This window comes from Carcharodon carcharias, chromosome 5 (genome assembly GCF_017639515.1).
Source record: "Carcharodon carcharias isolate sCarCar2 chromosome 5, sCarCar2.pri, whole genome shotgun sequence".
NCBI lineage: Eukaryota > Metazoa > Chordata > Chondrichthyes > Lamniformes > Lamnidae > Carcharodon > Carcharodon carcharias.
In genome coordinates this window covers 83,301,116-83,319,479 of record NC_054471.1, presented here as the reverse complement: position 1 = coordinate 83,319,479, position 18,364 = coordinate 83,301,116, and the positions used below count along the sequence as shown (strand labels likewise).

Sequence of the window (18,364 nt, the reverse complement as noted above, 5' to 3'; positions counted from 1 at the left end):
GCTAAAGGAGGTACTAATGGTGACATTAAGAGTAGAAAGCAGGATGAGCAAGTGAAAAATGGCTCTAGACAGGGTGGGGTGGGGGGAGGGGATGGTGTGGGGGGAAAAAGAGCGAAATCGGCTAAAAGGTGGGGATAAAACAATGAATGGAAATAATAATAGAAACAAGTGGGAAAAAATATACATAAAAATTAAAAAATAAATATTGAAAAAAGGGGATCAAAAAGGGGTGGGGATGGAGGAGAGAGTTCATGATCTGAAGTTGTTGAACTCAATGTTAAGTCCGGAAGGATGTAACCTGTCTAATCGGAAGATGAGGTGATATACAGTGGATATTTCACCACATTTCTACTCTTTAGTTCTGAAGAGTCATACAGACTCGAAACGTTAACTCAGAAGTAATGAGTCCATCAAGACCTTTAGAGATCTTAAAAATTAAATTAGGATATTTATTAAAAAAAATAAAAGATTTCAAACACACACATAAGACTAGAATTATTTACTACTATAACAAATCCTAAAATTCCTAATTAACCTGACTTCCAGTTATACACCCCCTTAAGGCAACAGTCCAAAATAGATTTTAGATTTAAAACAACCAGCAAGTTAACACACAACCCACTCGAATTCCAAATGGTTTCCCCAAGTTCAGTTATTTTACATAGCAGACATTTGCATGAATGGCTGGAGGCTTCTTTGAAAGCTGTTTCACACACTCCTGTTAGATCTTACATGGCCTTCTCTTCACATAGCCTTTCACTCTTATTTATATATGTTTTTCTTTCTTTAATATGTAAATTCTGTTGTTCCATATGTCTTTGAAACTGTATCTTCCTCATAATATAAAAACTTTCATGTTGCCAATATTGTCAGTAACCTTTGGAAAAAAATAAACCCACTCCTTAGCCTTGTTTATCTGGCTAGTTGTAAACAGATTAGCATCCCTTTAAAATCCAAACAATCCCTTCATTTATCTAAAAATGCAAGTTCCCTTCACACCTTACATGCTAAGCCAGCATCCATGTTTACTTATTAGCATTTCAAGTTCATTTCAACACCTAGCTTCTTTTGATGATTTCAAGCACACAGGCCCACAGTCTACGTGACTCCAAATGTAATTAAATCACACAGACAGGCCCACCCATAATCACATCCGTAAACCTATTTCACAATGACAAGAAAAATATGAATATTATTATATTTTTCATCATATTAACTTCTGAAATTTTGTGGTTTTGAGATAGAGAATCTAGTTGTTTGTGTTTTTGTTTAATGTAAATTGTTCTTAGTTTATTATTGTTCCTTAGTTTGATACTATCCTTAGTTTTGACCAATTTCCATCAAGTTTCTGATTTCAAGTTGGGGATGTATATTTGAACCAGGAGTGGTACTCCTTCCTGAACATTGACAGCACGTTCAGTACTGAAAAATTGTTCCCGATATAGGGTTGACAATAAATGTTGGCCTAGCCAACAATACCTACATACCGTGAAAGAATAAAAAAAATCCAAGGAGACTGAGGGAAATGAGAATGGAAATTGCAGAGGCACTGGCCATAATTCTCCAGTCTTCCTTAGTTTAAGAAATTCACAAATACTTAATGCAAAAAGCTGCAGGTGGAATTTCAGGGATGTCTCTGGTGCAAATCAGATAAAAAGGTATTAAAATTTGATTAAAAAAGGGGTCAAGAGAGAGGAGTGTGTTCATGGTCTAGTTGTTGAACTCAATGTTAAGTCCAGAAGGCTGAATGGTGCCTAATCGGATGATGAGATGTTTCTCCAGTTAGTATTGGGCTTCACTGGAACATTGCAGCAGGCCAAGGATGGACATGTGGGCATGGGAACAGGATGGTGTGTTGTAATGGCAAGTGACAGGGAGGTCTGGGTCATGCTTACAGAAATATTCATTCATTTATTAATAAGTACAGATTGAAGGAATCATGCTGGGATGGAGTGGGAAGGAATGGGAGGAGAGAAACTTGATGGAAATTGGTCAAAACCACAGCCATGTTTACGTATTTAGCATCTGAAACCTTGCTACTTTGATGAGTCAAAGCCCCCAGGCCACCTGTCTCCAATTTAATTAAATTACGCTCCCACATAATTATGAGAATTATCATACTTTCATGACACACTGGCATCTACTGGAAAATTGTCCTGTACACAAAAAGCAGGGCAACTCCAACCCGGCCAATTACAACCCTTCAGTATACACTCGATCACCAGTAAAGTGATGGAAGGGGTCATCAACAGTGTGGTCAAGCAACACTTGCTTAGCAATAACCCGCTCACTGTCACTCACTTTGGATTCCACCAGGGTCACTCGCCTCCTTGATTAAAACATGGACAAAAGAGCTGAACTCCAGCGGTGAGGTGAGAGTAACTACTCTTGAAATCAAGGCAGCATTTGACTGAATGTGGCATCAAAGAGCCCTAGCAAAACTGGAATCAATGGGAATTGGGTGAGGGGGAAACTCTCCACTGGTTGGAGTTATACCAAGCACCAAAGAAGATGGTTGTGGCTATTGGAGGTCACTCATGTCAGCTCCAGGGCATCACTGCAGGAGTTCCTCAGGGTAGTGTCCTAGGCCCAACCATCTTCAGCTGCTTCATCAACGACCTACCTTCCATCGTAAGGTCAGAAGTGGGGATGTTCTGATTGCACTAATGATTGGACAATGTTCAGCACCATCCGTGGCTCCTCAGATACTGAAGCAGTCCATGTCCAAATGCAGCAGGGTCTGGACAAAATCCAGGTTTGGGCTGACAAGTGGCAAGTAACATTTGTGCCACACAAGTGCCAGGCAATGACCATCTCCAACAAAAGAGACCCTAACCATTGCACCTTGACATTCAATGGCATTACCATTGCTGAATTCCCTATTATCAACATCCTGGGGGATACCATTAACCAAGAAATGAACTGAACCAGCCAAATAAATACTGTGGCAACAAGAGCAGGTCAGAGGTTTAGAATCCCGCAATGAGTAACTCACCTCCTGACTCCCCAAAGCCTAACCACCATCTACAAGGCACAAATCAGGAGTGTGATAGCATACTCTCCACTTGCCTGGATGAGTGCAGCTCCAACAACATTCAAGAAGCTTGACGCCATCTGGGAGAAAGGAACCGTTTGATTGGCATCCCATCCACAAGCATTCACTCCCTTCTACACCACCGGTGCATGGTGGCAACAGTGTGTACTATCTACAAGAGGTGCTGCAGGAACTCACCAAGGCTCCTTTGGACAGCACCTTCCAATCCCATAACCACTACCAGCTAAAAGGAAAAAGGCAGTAGATACATAGGAATGCCACTACCTGAAAGTTCTCCTTCAAACCACTCACCATCCTGATTTGGAAATATATCACTGTTCCTTCACTGTCGCTAGGTCAAAATCCTGGAACTTCCTCCCTAACAGCACTGTGGGTGTACTTACACCACATGGACTGCAGCAGTTCAAGAAGGCAGCTCACCACCACCTTCTCAAGGGTAATTAGAGATGGGCAATAAATGCTGGCCAAGCCAGCAATGCCCACATCCCGTGAAAGAATGAAGGGAAGCAATTATATTAAGGCTGCCGAGTGGGAACTGGAATTGGACTTGAGCCAGCCACTGTCAGGGTCCCAGAAAAACCATCTTCTTTGGTGCTTGGTATAACTCCAACCAGTGGAGAGTTTCCCCCTCACCCAATTCCCATTGATTCCAGTTTTGCTAGGGCTCTTTGATGCCACATTCAGTCAAATGCTGCCTTGATTTCAAGAGTAATTACTCTCACCTCACCCCTGGAGTTCAGCTCTTTTGTCCATGTTTTAATCAAGGAGGCGAGTGACCCTGGTGGAATCCAAAGTGAGTGACAGTGAGCGGGTTATTGCTAAGCACGCGTTGCTTGACCACACTGTTGATGACCCCTTCCATCACTTTACTGGTGATCGAGTGTATACTGAAGGGCTGTAATTGGCCGGGTTGGAGTTGCCCTGCTTTTTGTGTACAGGACAATTTTCCAGTAGATGCCAGTGTGTCATGAAAGTATGATAATTCTCATAATTATGTGGGAGCGTAATTTAATTAAATTGGAGACAGGTGGCCTGGGGGCTTTGACTCATCAAAGTAGCAAGGTTTCAGATGCTAAATACATGGCTGAAGTTTTAGAAGGCGAGGTGAGGAGATTTGCATTTTTAGATAAATTAGGGTAGTTTGAATTTCAAAGAAATTGTATGATGGTACACCAAGAGAAAAGCTAGGTCAAGCAGTGCGTTTATTTTTCCCAAAAGTAACTGATAGTAGCACCATGAAAATATTTGTATTATGAGAAAGGTAAAGTTCCAAAGAAATAAGGGAACAATGGGATTTATATTAAAAGGCAGAAATATGTATAAAGGGGAATGAGACGTGTGTCAGAAGACATTATAAGATCTACCAGAAGTGTGAAAAGCCTCCAGTATTTGTGCATTAAGCTGCTGTCTACAGAAACTGAAGCTGGGAGAAGCCACTTTGAATTCTACTGTTCACCAGGCTATTTCTTTTACCATTTCCTTAACGGGGGTATAACTGGAAGGCAGATTAATTAGGGGTTTTAGGAAATATTATAGTAGTAATTCGTAGACCTGTGTATGTGCTTGAAATCTTTTCTTTTGTTAATAAATATTTAATTTAGTTTTCTAAAAAATCTCCAAGGACGTGGTGGACTTAACATTACTAAATTCAGGGCACGCATCTTGAAATAAATACAAATTACAAAACCATTGTGACCGCATGATCAAGTGTCCCTCGTGGATTTGATCTACTTGGCACCCATCATCTGCCATGACATAACAGTATTGTAGCTGTACTGGAGCAGCTTGGCGAGGGGCATGGCAAGTTCTGGAACACAAGTCTTCAGTACTATTGCTGGAATATTGTCAGGGCCCATAGCTTTTGCAGTATCCAGAGCCTTCAGCCTTTTCTTGATATCACGTGGAGTACATCGAGTTGTGTACATCTATGTACATCTGTGATGCTGGGGACCTCTGGAGGAGTCGAGATGGATCATCCACTTGGCACTTCTGGCTGAAGGTTGCTGCAAATGCTTCAGCCTTATCTTTTGCTTTGATACATTTCCAAGTTAGGCGAGTGGCTTAGAGGGAAACTTTCTCCTGGTTCCTAAGTGTTTTTGGAGCTGCACTCATCCAGGACAAGTGGAGAGTATTCCATCACACCCCTCACATGTGCCTTGTAGATGGTGAACGGGCTTTGAGGAGTCATTAGGTGAGTTACTCTGTACGGAATTCCCTGTCACTACTTGTCGGCTAAAGCATCTCACCCGGTCCTGGTGCTTTAAAAACTTGTAAGTATAGACAGCATATATAAGACTTGCTCCTTATCTAATTTAAATCCTTCTAGTGTACTAATTACCTCCTCTTTCACCATGACCTAGGTAGCATCATCTTCCTTGGTAAAGACAGATGCAAAGTATTCATTTAAGACATCAGCCTTGCCTCTGTGTGTAAATCCCCACTTCTTTCTCTGATCGGCCCTATACCCTTTTTCTATTTATATACCTATAGAAGACTTTGAGATTTCCTTTTATCTCATCTGTCAGTCTCTTTCCATACTCCCTCTTTGCCTTTCTTATTTGCTTCTTCACTTCTCCTCTGAACCTTCTATATTCAGCTTGGTTCTCCATTGTATTATCCACCTGACATCTGTCATAAGCACACTTTATCTTCATCTTAATCTCTTTCTTTTGTCATCCATGGAGCTCTGTCTTTATTTGTCCTACCTTTCCTCTTCAAGGGGATCGGTCTTGATTGTGCTCATTCTGTCTCTTGTTTGAAGTTGGCCATTGTTCAGATACTGTTTTTCCATTAGGATAATTAAAGTCCCCCCATTATACTCTATAATTCTATAATTTTTGCACCTCTGTGATTGTCTTGCAAATTTGTTCCTCTACATCCTTTCCACTATAGGTGGCCTGTAGTCTACATTTTTTTGTCCCTTAGCTCTAGCCAAATAGATTTTCTCCTAGACCCTCTGGGCCATCCTCCTTCTCCAGCACTGTAGTGCTCTCCTTAATCAATCCTGCCACCCTTGCCCCTTTCCTTCCTTTCCTATCTTTCCTGAATACCTTGTATCCAGAAAGATTTAACATCCACTCCTGCCCTTTTTTGAGTCAGGTGTCTGTTATAGCCATAACTTCACATTTCCACATACCAATCTTATTAATCACACTCTGTAAATGCACTTACATGCGCTGATTTAGACTGTGTTACTTCCTCCCTTGCTCTGACCACACCACTATTTCCTACTTTATTGCTATCTATCTTTCCCTGTATTCTGTGCACTTTGGTATTCGTCTCTGATTCCTCCTGGTTCGCACACCCCTGCCAAGTTAGTTTAACCCCTCTGCAATAGCACTAGCAAATCGCCTTAAAGAAACTCAGTCCTGGACCTATTTAGGTACAATCCGTCTGGCCTGTAGAAGTCCCATTTCCTCCACAGCTGGGTCCCAATGACCCATTAATCTAAAGCCCTTCCTCCTCCTCCACCTTTGCAGCTACATATCCATCTGCATTAACCTTTTTTTTTTACAACCACTGGCATGTGGTACTGGGAGTAATCCAGAGATTATGACTTTTGAGGTTCTGCTTGCTAATTTCGTATCTACCTCACTAAATGCTGCTTTATATAGCTAGCTGTGGTGTATTCTGCTTTTAAAATCGAGAAGGGCAATCAGTGCATCTGTTTGCTACATGTGTGGATCAGTAATAAATGCAGTCTCTTAATAGAAAAATTACATTCATCTATGGCTTAACATCTGTGCAGTTTTTCCTAAACGATGCATCACGGTTGGTGGGCAGTGGTGTTTTACACCTGTAACTTTTGTTGCATGCTCAATTGTAGCGTGAAATATTATTCATTTGAAACTCATTTTTAATCAACCCACTAAAATCTGTTCTTTTGTAACATTTTTATTGGCGGTTGTGAATGAATTAAATCAGTTGTTTTCATTTTTAATCAGTGCACTGAAGCTAAAATTTAAAACTCACCAGCTAATTGGGCTAGCTTTGTAGTTTGCAAGAAGAACTAGTTGGGAAAAATCTGCATTCTTGGTTGAGTCGCGAGGCAGAATACCTTCGGGTACATGGGAATTGAAAGGAAGCAGTTGTATCTGGGAAATTCTCCCTGGCATTTCTGCTGGAACAGTATTAGTGGTGTCCTTTAAGAAATCTAGTCTGGACAAATCAGAACCCACTTGAAGTGTTTGCTTGTCCCATGTAAACGCTTTTAAGATTAAGTTGAGAAATGGAGTTGTTTTATATCTCAGGACATCATTGCTATTCTCTTGTTACAGCCTTGTACTCCATCATCCTGTTCTGCGTCTTCCTATGGATCCCATTTGTCTACTTCTACTATGAAGAGAAGGAGGATGATGATCCCAATAAATGTTCTGTAAGTTCTGCAAAATACTTTATATAAAAAAAAAGGATTCATGGCTTTCTACAGCATGTTAAGTTATGAGGAGGGAAGACATAATCTAGTGGTGGTGGAGTCAGGGGCAGGGGGACTAACCTTAAAACCAGAGCCAGACCATTCAGGTAAGAAGTTAGGAAACACTTCTACTTATGAAAGATGATAAAAGTGTGGAACTCTTCCCCCACAAAAAAAACAGTAGATGCTAGCACTATTAATTAATTTTAAATCTGACATCGGTAGGTTTTCACTAGATCCCTCTCCCCTGCATATAAAATGATATGGGCCTGAGAAAGGTGGATGGAGATAAGATTCATATCAGCCATAACCTGATTGGAGCAGGCTGAAGGGGCTGAATGACTGACTTTTTTAATATATTTGTTTCTGGGATATGGGCATCACTGGCAAGGTCAGCATTTATTGTGTCTTAGATAAAAGCAAAATACTACAGATGTTGGAAATCGGAAACAAAAACAGAAAATGCTGGAAAAACTCAGCAGATCTACCAGCATCTGTGGAGAGAAAGACAGAGTTAACGTTTCAAGTCCGTATGACTCTCCTCCAGAGCTATAGAAAAGTAAAAATATGATGAAATTTATACTGTTAAAAGGGGGTGGAGCAGGTGAAGCTGGATAGAAGGCCAGTGATAGGTGAGAGCAAAGGAGAGATTGACAAAGATGTCATGAGCATCAAAAGGACAAAGGGGTATTAATGGTAGTGGTACTGGCGAAAGGAGGTGCTGATGGTGGCATTAAGGTAAGAAAGCGAAATGTGATAATAGCAGGACAAGGGTAAGCATTCTGGAAAGAACAACATGAACAAGTGACAAAACATATTAGAAAATACTCACCCCTTGCCCTCCCTCCCAGAACCACAATAGGGTTTCCCTTGTCCTCACCAGCTACCCCACCAACCTCCATATGGAATTTCTGCCACATAATGCCACCACCAAACACATCTTCCTCTATCCTCTCCTTTCAGCATTCCAGAGGGATTTTTTTCTACTTGATACCCTAATCCAGTTCCCTGTCATCCCCAAATTTCTATCTGCTTCTCTCGGCACCTTGCCAATGAAATGCAGAAGAGGTAACACCTGCCCTTTTACCTTCTCTCTCCTCACTGTCCAAAGCTCCAAACACTACTTCTTGGTGAAGCAGCGATTCATGAGCACTACTTTCAATTTAGTTTACTGTACTTGCTGCTCACAATGTGGCCTCCTCAAGTTGGGGAGATCAAACACCTATTGGGTGACCAGTTTGCGGAACACCACTTAGTCCGCAAAGCATGACCCCGAGTTTACTTTACCCTGACATTTTACTTCTCCATCTTACTCTCACGCTGGCATCTTTGTCCGTGGCCTGCTGCACTGTCCTAGTGAAGCTGATGTTACAGGTAGGAGGGGTCGTTTAATTTTAAACAGCCCTGATTTCTCCGCTCGCTACCCATCCTTAAAGAGAAAGGAGTTCTTGATTTTTGATTTTCCCCTTTATAAGTGGTGGTGTATTTTTGCCAACCCCTCAGTTTTGGAGTGACCCAATCCTCTATTAATAACCCCACAGCAAACTCAATATAGGGTAAAATCAGAGGATTAATTTATTTTACACACACTCAAAACGTGGGGAGGGAGTGTCGCTACGTAACCCCAGTACTTTCACACAATAAAAGAGGGATAAGGGAAAGAAAGAGGTACAGGGCAAAGGACCACAGGAAAAAAATTATTGTTTTACGTGAGTCCAGAGTCCAGAATCAAAAGTCCATGCTTAATCCCTTCAGAGAGGTTAGCTGGCTGAAACCCATGGGGGTGATCCACTTTTCTAGTAGCATTGACTTCCATGGTGGGAGAAGCATATAGAAATGAATTGGTTTTACAGTAGGCACTGGCACAGACATTCAGACGTCCCCTTAGAAAATAGTGTAGATGAGGGCCAGACAGTTTAAACCTGGACGGAGCTCTGTTTCTGCTGTTGCTGTGTTGCTGGATGATGGCAGACGGAAACAGGCTGCTAGCCTGGAGTTCGGTTCTCTTTTTTGAGATTAAACCGCAACTGAAGACAGAATTCAAAAGCTGTATAATTAAAGCAGTTCAAACAGAGCAAGTCTCTGTCATGTGATGAGTGGTTTCGGGTCGAGCCATTCAGCTGATGAAGCCCCCTTGTTATAACCCATTGTGCTTTGAGCAGGTAACTGTAGAACCATTAGCACAGCATTGGAGATGGGTCCCAATAGCTTTGCCTTTGTCCAGAGCTGGCTGATGCAGATGTCCCATCTACTAATTCTTTGCAAAAACAGAATCACCTGGAAAAACTCAGCAGGTCTGGCAGCATCGGCGGAGAAGAAAAGAGTTGACGTTTCGAGTCCTCATGACCCTTCGACAGAACTTGAGTTCGAGTCCAAGAAAGAGTTGAAATATAAGCTGGTTTAAGGTGTGTGTGTGGGGGGCGGAGAGAGAGAGAGAGGTGGGGGGGGTGGTGTGTGGTTGTAGGGACCCACCACCCCCCCCCCCCCCCCCCCCCCCACCTCTCTCTCTCTCTATCTCTCCGCCCCCCACACACACACCTTAAACCAGCTTATATTTCAACTCTTTCTTGGACTCGAACTCAAGTTCTGTCGAAGGGTCATGAGGACTCGAAACGTCAACTCTTTCTTCTCCGCCGATGCTGCCAGACCTGCTGAGTTTTTCCAGGTAATTCTGTTTTTGTTTTGGATTTCCAGCATCCGCAGTTTTTTTGTTTTTATCTACTAATTCTTTGCGTTGGCTTGGCCAAATGTTTATACAATACAAGGGTTGTTACATTCCAGGAGTTTGATGAGTTAGCCTTTGTCCATTTTTAAACTGCTCAGAAACTTATAGAACTACAATCATGTGGTCAGCTGCAGCCATTTTATCAGTCAATCCATTTGTCTTTTTTTAGAAAAGCAGAGTTTAAACAAGAGAATATGGAAAAAAAACAAACTTATTTTTTCTTCATGCCTTCATGGCAGGGCATTCAATACAAGCTTGAAGAACAGCACCTCACCTTTCCAGTTAAGCCCTTTACAGTCTTCCAGACTCAATATTGAGTTCAACATTTTTAGACCATAAACTCAGCTCCTCCATTTTGTTTCCTTTTCTTGGCATATTTCAGTTTTTCTCTTCGTTTCACTTTCAGACAGCAACACGCCTACACTAGGCACATCTTTTGTTTCTTTGTCTTTTTTTCTTGCCACATCATCATTCCCTTTGGCCCTGTAAGAATAACTTCTGTCGTTCAATTACTGAGGTCTTCCACCCTACCATAGACTTTTTTGTCCTTGGTCCAACCAGTCCTTGCTCAAAACTTATTACATCTTTAACTTTTCCCAGTTCTGATGGAAGGCCACAGATGTGAAACCTTAGCTGTCTTTCTCTCTCCGCACAGTTGCTGCCCCACCTGCTGAGTATTTCCAGCATTTTCTGTTTTGGTTCTAGAACGTATTGTTCTAAGAAGCTGTTCCAAATACAGTCTATGAACTCATCCTCCAAGCTAAAACCAATATGATTCATCCAATCTATACGAAGAGTAAAATCTCCTATGATTGTTGCAGCACCGTTCTTACAAGTCCCCATTATTTCTTGTTGTATACTGTGTTGTGCAGTGTAGCTATTGTCAGGGACCTAATAAGCCACTCCCACCAGTGACTTCTTTCCTTTCTACATCTTGATTCTCCAAACCAAGATTATTTTTCACTACCATACTGATCTCATCCTTCATTAATAGAGTTGCCTCAACCTCTTTTGCCTTTCTTCCCGTCCTTCTAAAATGTCAAGTATCCTTGAATATTCAGGTCCCAGCTGTGGTCACTTTGTATACATGGCCAGAATTTTACCTGCCAGTAGGTTTTCTGGGGGGCAAGGGGGAATGAGGGTAGGTGCCCATAAAATTCCCCAGGTGGTCTTCCCACCACCCTCCCGCAAGCACCATGACCTGTTTGCATTTTTACATCAGCCAGCTGGCTGGCCTGTCTTTGCCCAATGGCTGTTTCTTGCCCAGCCCCAGTTTTGAGGTTGGTTGGAGGAGTTCAGGGGCAGGGGAATGCCTGTCAGGGCACCCTGTTCGTACCTCGGGTGAAAAGGGGGGCCACCGCCCTCCAGGATCCCCTTTCTACATAGGGTGCGTGTGCACTATCCCCCACCCCCACAAAGTCTGCGCCCCCAAGCTCTCCCTTTTCCTCAGCCTCTCCATCAAGACTACCATTTGCCAGCCTTCCCCTGCCCACCTAGCCTGGCGATGAGACCTCTTGCACCACTGGTTCCTGGACAGCAGGACTTGGAACCTGGAGACAGCTTGCAGTCCCAGACCTAGCCATTGCTGCTGGGGCTACTGAGCTGCAGGCCAATCAGATTAGCTGGCAGCTCTCTGCAGCAGGATATTGCTTGAGTGAGGGGCAAAAATCCTTTCTCCACTCAATTAGCACTCCATGGAGCTTTAAGTGACTGCGGGTCTGCTATGATTGGTCAGGATTTGTACTCCACCTCTGAAAAATCCTGCTCCTTGTCTCTTATCAGACTCGTTTCTATTTGTTCTATCAATTCATCCATCTTGTTGCAAATGCATTCAGATAAATAGCCTGTAATTTGGTTATCTTACCATTTGACTGCTGTGGTTACAAGAGCAGGTCAGGAGCTGGGAATTCTATGAGGAGTAACTCACCTCCTGACACCCCAAAGCCTGTCACCATCTACAGGGCATATATGAGGAGTGTGATGGAATACTTTCCACTTGCCTGGACAAAGCAGCCCACTTGATTGCAGCTACTCACCAAGGCTCCTTAAACAGGACCTCCCGAGAAGGACAAGGGCAGCAGATGCACGGGAACACCACCACCTGCACACATCATCCTGACGCGGAAATATATCACCGTTCCTTCACTGTTGCTGGATCAAAATCCTGGAACTCCCTCCCTAACGGCACTGTGGGTGTAGCTACACCACATGGACTGCAGCGGTTCAAGAAGGTTGCTCACCACCTCAAGGGCAATTAGGGATGGGCAATAAATGCTGGCCTAGACAGCAATTTCAACGTCCCATAAAAAAAATTCCCCCCCTAAGGTATGTACCATCCTCACTTCACACTACATCACCGTTCCTTCACTGTTGCTGGGTCAAAATCCTGGAACTGCCTTCTGAACAACACTGGGTGTACCTATACCACTGGACTGCAGTGGTTAAAGAAGTATGCTCACCACCTTCTAGAGGGCAATTAGGGATGGGCAACAAATGCTGGTCTAGCCAGCGGTGCCAAATGCCGTGAAAGAATACAAAGAAAAATTCCTTCTTTGACCTTATTTGCTGGTATACGTTTACGTTTGTATGCTCTATCCTTATCTGTCACACTGTGGTTATCATTACCCACATCACTACCCTGCACTCTATTGTCTCACCCTTTCCCTTTAACATTCCAAATCATCCCTCACATGAACCCTCCCCCCTCCTATTTAGATTAAAATCTTTACAGCCCTAGTTCTGCGATTCGCCAGGACATTGCTCCTGACACAGTTTGAATGAAGACTGTTACACTGATGGAGCTTCCTCTTTCCCCATACTGCTGCCATTTCGCCCACACCAATCTTTCAGCCACATGTTCAACTCTCTAATATTATTTATCCTGTGCCAATTTGCTTGTGGCTGTTGGAGTAATCCAGAGATTGTTACCTTTGTGGTTCTGCTTTTAAATTTAGTCGCTAACTGTTCACACCCTCAACAGAACCTCTTCCTTAGTCCCATCTATGTCATTTGGTACTCATATGAACCATAACAACCGGATCCTTCTCGTCCCACTCCAAGTTCCTCTCCAACCTGGAGAAGATGCTCTTAACCCTGGCAGCGAGGAATCAACACAGCCTTTGGGACTTTCACTCTTGGGTGCAGGGAACAATGTCCAACTATGTTGTCCCCTACTACACCTACATTCCTTTCATGCTCCCCCTATTTGAATGCTCCCTGCATTACGGTAGTCAATTTGATTATCCTCCCTGCCGTCCTTACTCTTGCCTGCACAAGCTGCAAGAACATCGAACCTGTTGGACATTTGCATGGGTTGAGGCTCCTTCATTGCTATCTTCTGGATCCCATACCTGCCTCATTCATAGTCAACCTTCTTGTCTCTGACCATGGACCAAATCTGAAGTACATAACCTAAGGGGCACACTGCCTTCTGATTCATCGCAGTGCCCAAAGCTTGGACTCCATCTCATCAACTTTGGGCCACAGTTCCTTGAACTGCAGATGTGGTTGATGTGGATCATACATTTATCCATCAGCTCCATTTCCTAAAGCAGCAGCACACCAACTGCCCTGGCATCTTGATTTTGTTTTTATTTAACTAATTAGATTTACAGTTTAGTAATATCATTGAACAATAACCCATAGTTCTATTATGGAATATAACTAGTTAGACTCAATTTTATACACGGCCCCAGTTTAGAGGGAAAAAACCTTAACTTACCAATCACCTACCAGCATATCTAATTAAAGCCTCCTGGCTTCAGCTCTTGGGTCTCGCTGTTTCAGTCTCCCTCTTTTGGACTGCTTTTTATAAAAGGTCAGAACAGTAGCACCTCCCTCACTGTACTGAATTCCCTCACTTACCAGATTCCTAGATTTAAGCACTCGGCCTGGCAACACTCAGTCTCCACCGCCACCTTTGTGTGACTTGCAGCTAGTTTGCTTATCCATTCAATGGCCTCCTAAGACACCAAGTAGAGAAATGAAGTGCCTCCCACAGCAGATCTTAGTGGGCAGGTAGATGTGATATGTTCCATGGTCTGGGACTTGTGGCCACAGTCACACTTAAAATCATCCGTAATCATTTAGTTATGGTGCAGGTGGCTTTATGGTTCATGGCCAGTGTGGATTTGATTAAGTGCTGTCCACTGTCTTGGTGGGAGGTTGAAGCCAGAGACCTCTGTTGTTGAGTCAAAAATGAGCTGTTGGTTCTTTATGCGTCATGCGTTCCACAATTCCATCCATCTGGATAGTTGATACTTGGAAAATTTTCTGAGAATTGATGACTACCTACACATGGTGTCCTTGTGTGAGTTAGTTTGTTGATGACTGAACATCTGAAAGGACCTCAATGATCTGGAAAGCATGAAAGCTTCGTCTATCACATACTTCCACTGTTTAGCATGCACTAACATTTTCAGGTGTAAGTGGTGCTGCTCCTTACATGCCCTCCTATATTTCTCATTAAACCACGGTTGATTCCCCTGCTTTGATGCTAATGGTAGAGTGAGGGATTTTCCAGACATTGTGCAGGAATACAATTCTGCTGCTGTTGATGGCCCACAGTACTCATGGATGTCCAGTTTTGGCTGTGACACCTGTCCTGAATCTATCCCAATTCGCATGGTGGTAGTGCCACACGACATTGTAGAGGGCGTTTTCAGGGTGAAAACAGGAATTTGTTTCAACAAGGACTGTGTGATAATCACTTTTGCTAGTACTGTCCTCTGCGACAGGTGGGTTGGTGAGGGCAAGGTCAAGTCGGTTTTTCCAAGTATTGTTGTTCTCACCATTTGCAGCAGGCCAGTCTGATAGCTGTGTCCTCAGGAGTCAGCACCACTACTGAGCAAGCTAGCTATTGAGCCACTTTTGTTAATAGGCATTGAAAACCTCCGCCCAGAGTACATTCTGTATCCTTCCTGTACTCTCAGTGGTGTTCAAGCAGGTGGAGTGCTGATTCATCAGCTGAGGGAGGGCCTGGTATGTGGTAATCAGCAGGAGGTTTCCTTGTTTATAGGACCCAGAGCCAATGTTAAGGACTCCAGGGACACACCCTTCTGACAGTGCACCACTGTGTCGCCACCTCTGGTCGATCTATCCTACGTTGGGAAAGGACATATCCAAGGGTGGTGATGGAACAGTCTGTGATGTTGGTTATAAGGTTATGATTATATGAGTATGACTGTGCCAGGTTGTTGCCTGACTAGTCTGTGAGACAGCTCTCCCAGTTTTGTTGCAAGTCCCCAAGTTACGCCCGTTCCTTTGTTCTAAGTGATGTGACCTTGTTGTTTAGAATTGCATTACTTGGTCGTTCTGAAGCTGCTTGGTGCTGAGTGATGTAATCATGTGTCTCCCTCCGTTCAAAAAAAAGATTTTTCCTCTTCATTGTAGTTGAATGGAGTACTCCTGAACTGGAATACAGCTGTGCGCTTTCACATTTCTATAACTTGGTACATTATGTTGGCAGCAGCATCTGTTACTAATGAGGGGTTTACTATTCTGTGCATCAGAATGAGTTCTGTTGGGTATTCAAGGAGAAACATCCTTCATGTGGGAAAGGAAGAAATGCCTCTTTGATAGATGACTCCTTCTACCAATCCATCACTGTTGCAAATTAAAATAGCATTTTCTGAGGCAGCTGCAAAAATCTGCATGCCGATAGTTAACTCTGTAGTCCATTGTTTTTTGTACATTGAATATTTAAAGCTTTAAGAAATGGGATGTGTTCTGTTTTTCATAGCCTACTGTCAAAGTGTGATTACAAGCAATTTTAGTGAAAATAATAAAGCCTCAAACATTCCACGTAGAACATAGTTCAAGTTTCAAGAAAGTATAATTGCACGCAACCACAATTTACTTTGTGGATACTGAATGGAACTGAACACAGGCACCTTGGTTTGATGGCATAATCTTCCTTTTCACCAAATACTTTTCTGACCATTTAATCATTAATTATGCCAGACTTATCTCTTTCCCCCTTATCACCAACTTCTACATTCACCCCCCAACAAAGTAATCTCTCTGCAGATTTTCTGGATGTCTCAAAGCCCCAGTGCATCATATTGTTTAGATTGGGGTGATCGAACAACAGCTGCTGGGCTGTGTGGTGTCTGAGCTCCAACAAACTGGAAAATCACATCAAGTCTGATTTCAAAGTCTAACCAGCTTGGTCCTATTAATGCTTATATTTTATCTTTGCTGATTTGGCCCTGTTTGAATTTTGTAGACTTGAAGATTTGTAGCTAGTTTTCCCTTGGTATTTTTGCGTTATTGGCAGATGAATCCAATACCTGTTAGTATTAACAACCTAAGAGGTATGCAGGTTGATGGATTTAAACTTTATATTTGTCCTCTGTAATTCCTGTTTAAAAGCCTCTACATCCCAGAAAGAGAAAAAGTTTGAACATATCTGATCTAGATTTAAATAATTTTTCTTTGCATTATTACATCTCTACTGTTTTTGATCTCTAAATAGAATATTGAAATTGTATCAAATACACAGAAGTATTTCCAACAAATTACACGCAATTTACATTAATGAATTTAAAAGGAAACTAGATACGTAGATGGAGAAAGAACTAGAAGGATGAGGTAGGGTGGGTACAGGCTGCTGGTGTGGGGCACAAACAGCGACATGGACCATATGGGTTGAATGGCCTGTTTCTGTGCTGTAGATCCTATGGGCAGGATTTTCAGTTTGGGGTTGGAAACCTCTTGCCTGGATAATGTCTGGGTTCTCACCCTGCTGTAATTGTGTTGCTCATGCAAAATATTCGTGGAATGTAAATACCATTTTCAGCCAGTAGTGCCTGATAGGTGATCCATCTCTGCTTCCTCCTGAGGCCCCCAGCATCACAGGTGCTAGTCTTCAGCCAATTCAAGTTAACTCCACGTGATATCAAGAAACACCTGAAAGCATTCAACCCTGACAATATTCCGCAATAGTACTGAAGACTTGTGCTTCAGAACTAGTCACATCCCAAGCCAAGCTGTTCCTGTACAGCTACAACACTGGCATCTACCCAGCGATGTGGAAAATTGTCCAGGTCTGTCTTATCCACAAAAAGCAGGACAAATCCAATCCGGCCAATTACTGCCCCATCAGCCAACTCTCAATTGTCAGCACGGTATTGGAAGTGCTATCAAGTGGTAATTACTCAGCAATAACCTCCTCACAGAAGCTCAGTTTGGGCTCTGCCAATGTCACTCAGCTCCTGACCGCTTTTACAGCCCTGGTCCAAACATGGATAAAAAAGCTGAACTCCAGAGGTGAGGTGAGAGTGACTACCCTTGGCATTGAGGCAGCATTTGACTGAGCGTGGCATCAAGGAACCTTAGCAAAACTGGAGCCAATGGGAATTGCAGAAAACTCTTTGCTGGTTGGAGTCATATCTTACACAAAGAAAGATGGCTGTGGTTGTTGGATGTCTATCATTTCAATCCCAGGACATCACTGCAGGAGTTCCTCAGGGTAGTGGGTAGTGACCTAGTCCCAGTCCCAACCATCTTCAGCTGCTTCATCAGTGGTCTTCCCTCCATCATAAGATCAGAAGTAGGATTGTTCTCTGATGACTGGAGCGTGTTCATTCGCTACTCCTGAGATAGCAGTCTTTGGGGATGTTCGTGGATGATTGCACAATGTTCACCATTTGCGACTCGTCAGGTACTGAAGCAGTCCATGTTCATGTGCAACAAGACCTGGACAATATTTAGGCTTGAGCTCTTGTGTGACGCAAATGTTACTTGCCATTTACGTGCTAGGCAATAACCATCTTCAACAAGAGAGAATCCAACCTTCTCCCCTTGTAATTCAATACCATTACCATCATTGAATTCCTCTCTTTCAACATCCTAGTGGTTACCATTGACCAGAAACTGAATTGGACCACCCATATAAATACTGTGGCTGCAAGAATAGGTCAGAGGCTGGGAATTCATGTGGAGAGGAACTCATTTCCTGACTCCCCAAAGCCTGTCCACCACCTACAAGCCGCAGGTCAGGAGTGTGATGGAATACTCTCCATTTGCTTGGATGAGTATAGCTCCAACAACCAACAGCTCCAAAGAAGCTTGACACCATCCAGGACACAGCTGCCTGCTTGATTGGCACCTCATCCACCACCTAAAATATTCACTCCCACCACCACCAGTGCATGGCAGTGCTCAGTAG

At 43.0% G+C, this 18,364-nt stretch overlaps 1 protein-coding gene across 2 annotated transcripts in view; it reads left to right on the top strand.

The window, feature by feature from the left end:
• The window catches only part of lmbrd1 (LMBR1 domain containing 1), a 230,268-nt gene that overhangs the window by 61,512 nt on the left and 150,392 nt on the right, over window positions 1-18,364 (top strand). For both annotated transcript variants that reach the window (XM_041188279.1, XM_041188277.1), the window contains exon 4: window positions 7,333-7,430. In XM_041188279.1, coding sequence (XP_041044213.1) covers window positions 7,333-7,430 — 98 coding nt within the window. The remainder of the gene's footprint in view (window positions 1-7,332; window positions 7,431-18,364) is intronic.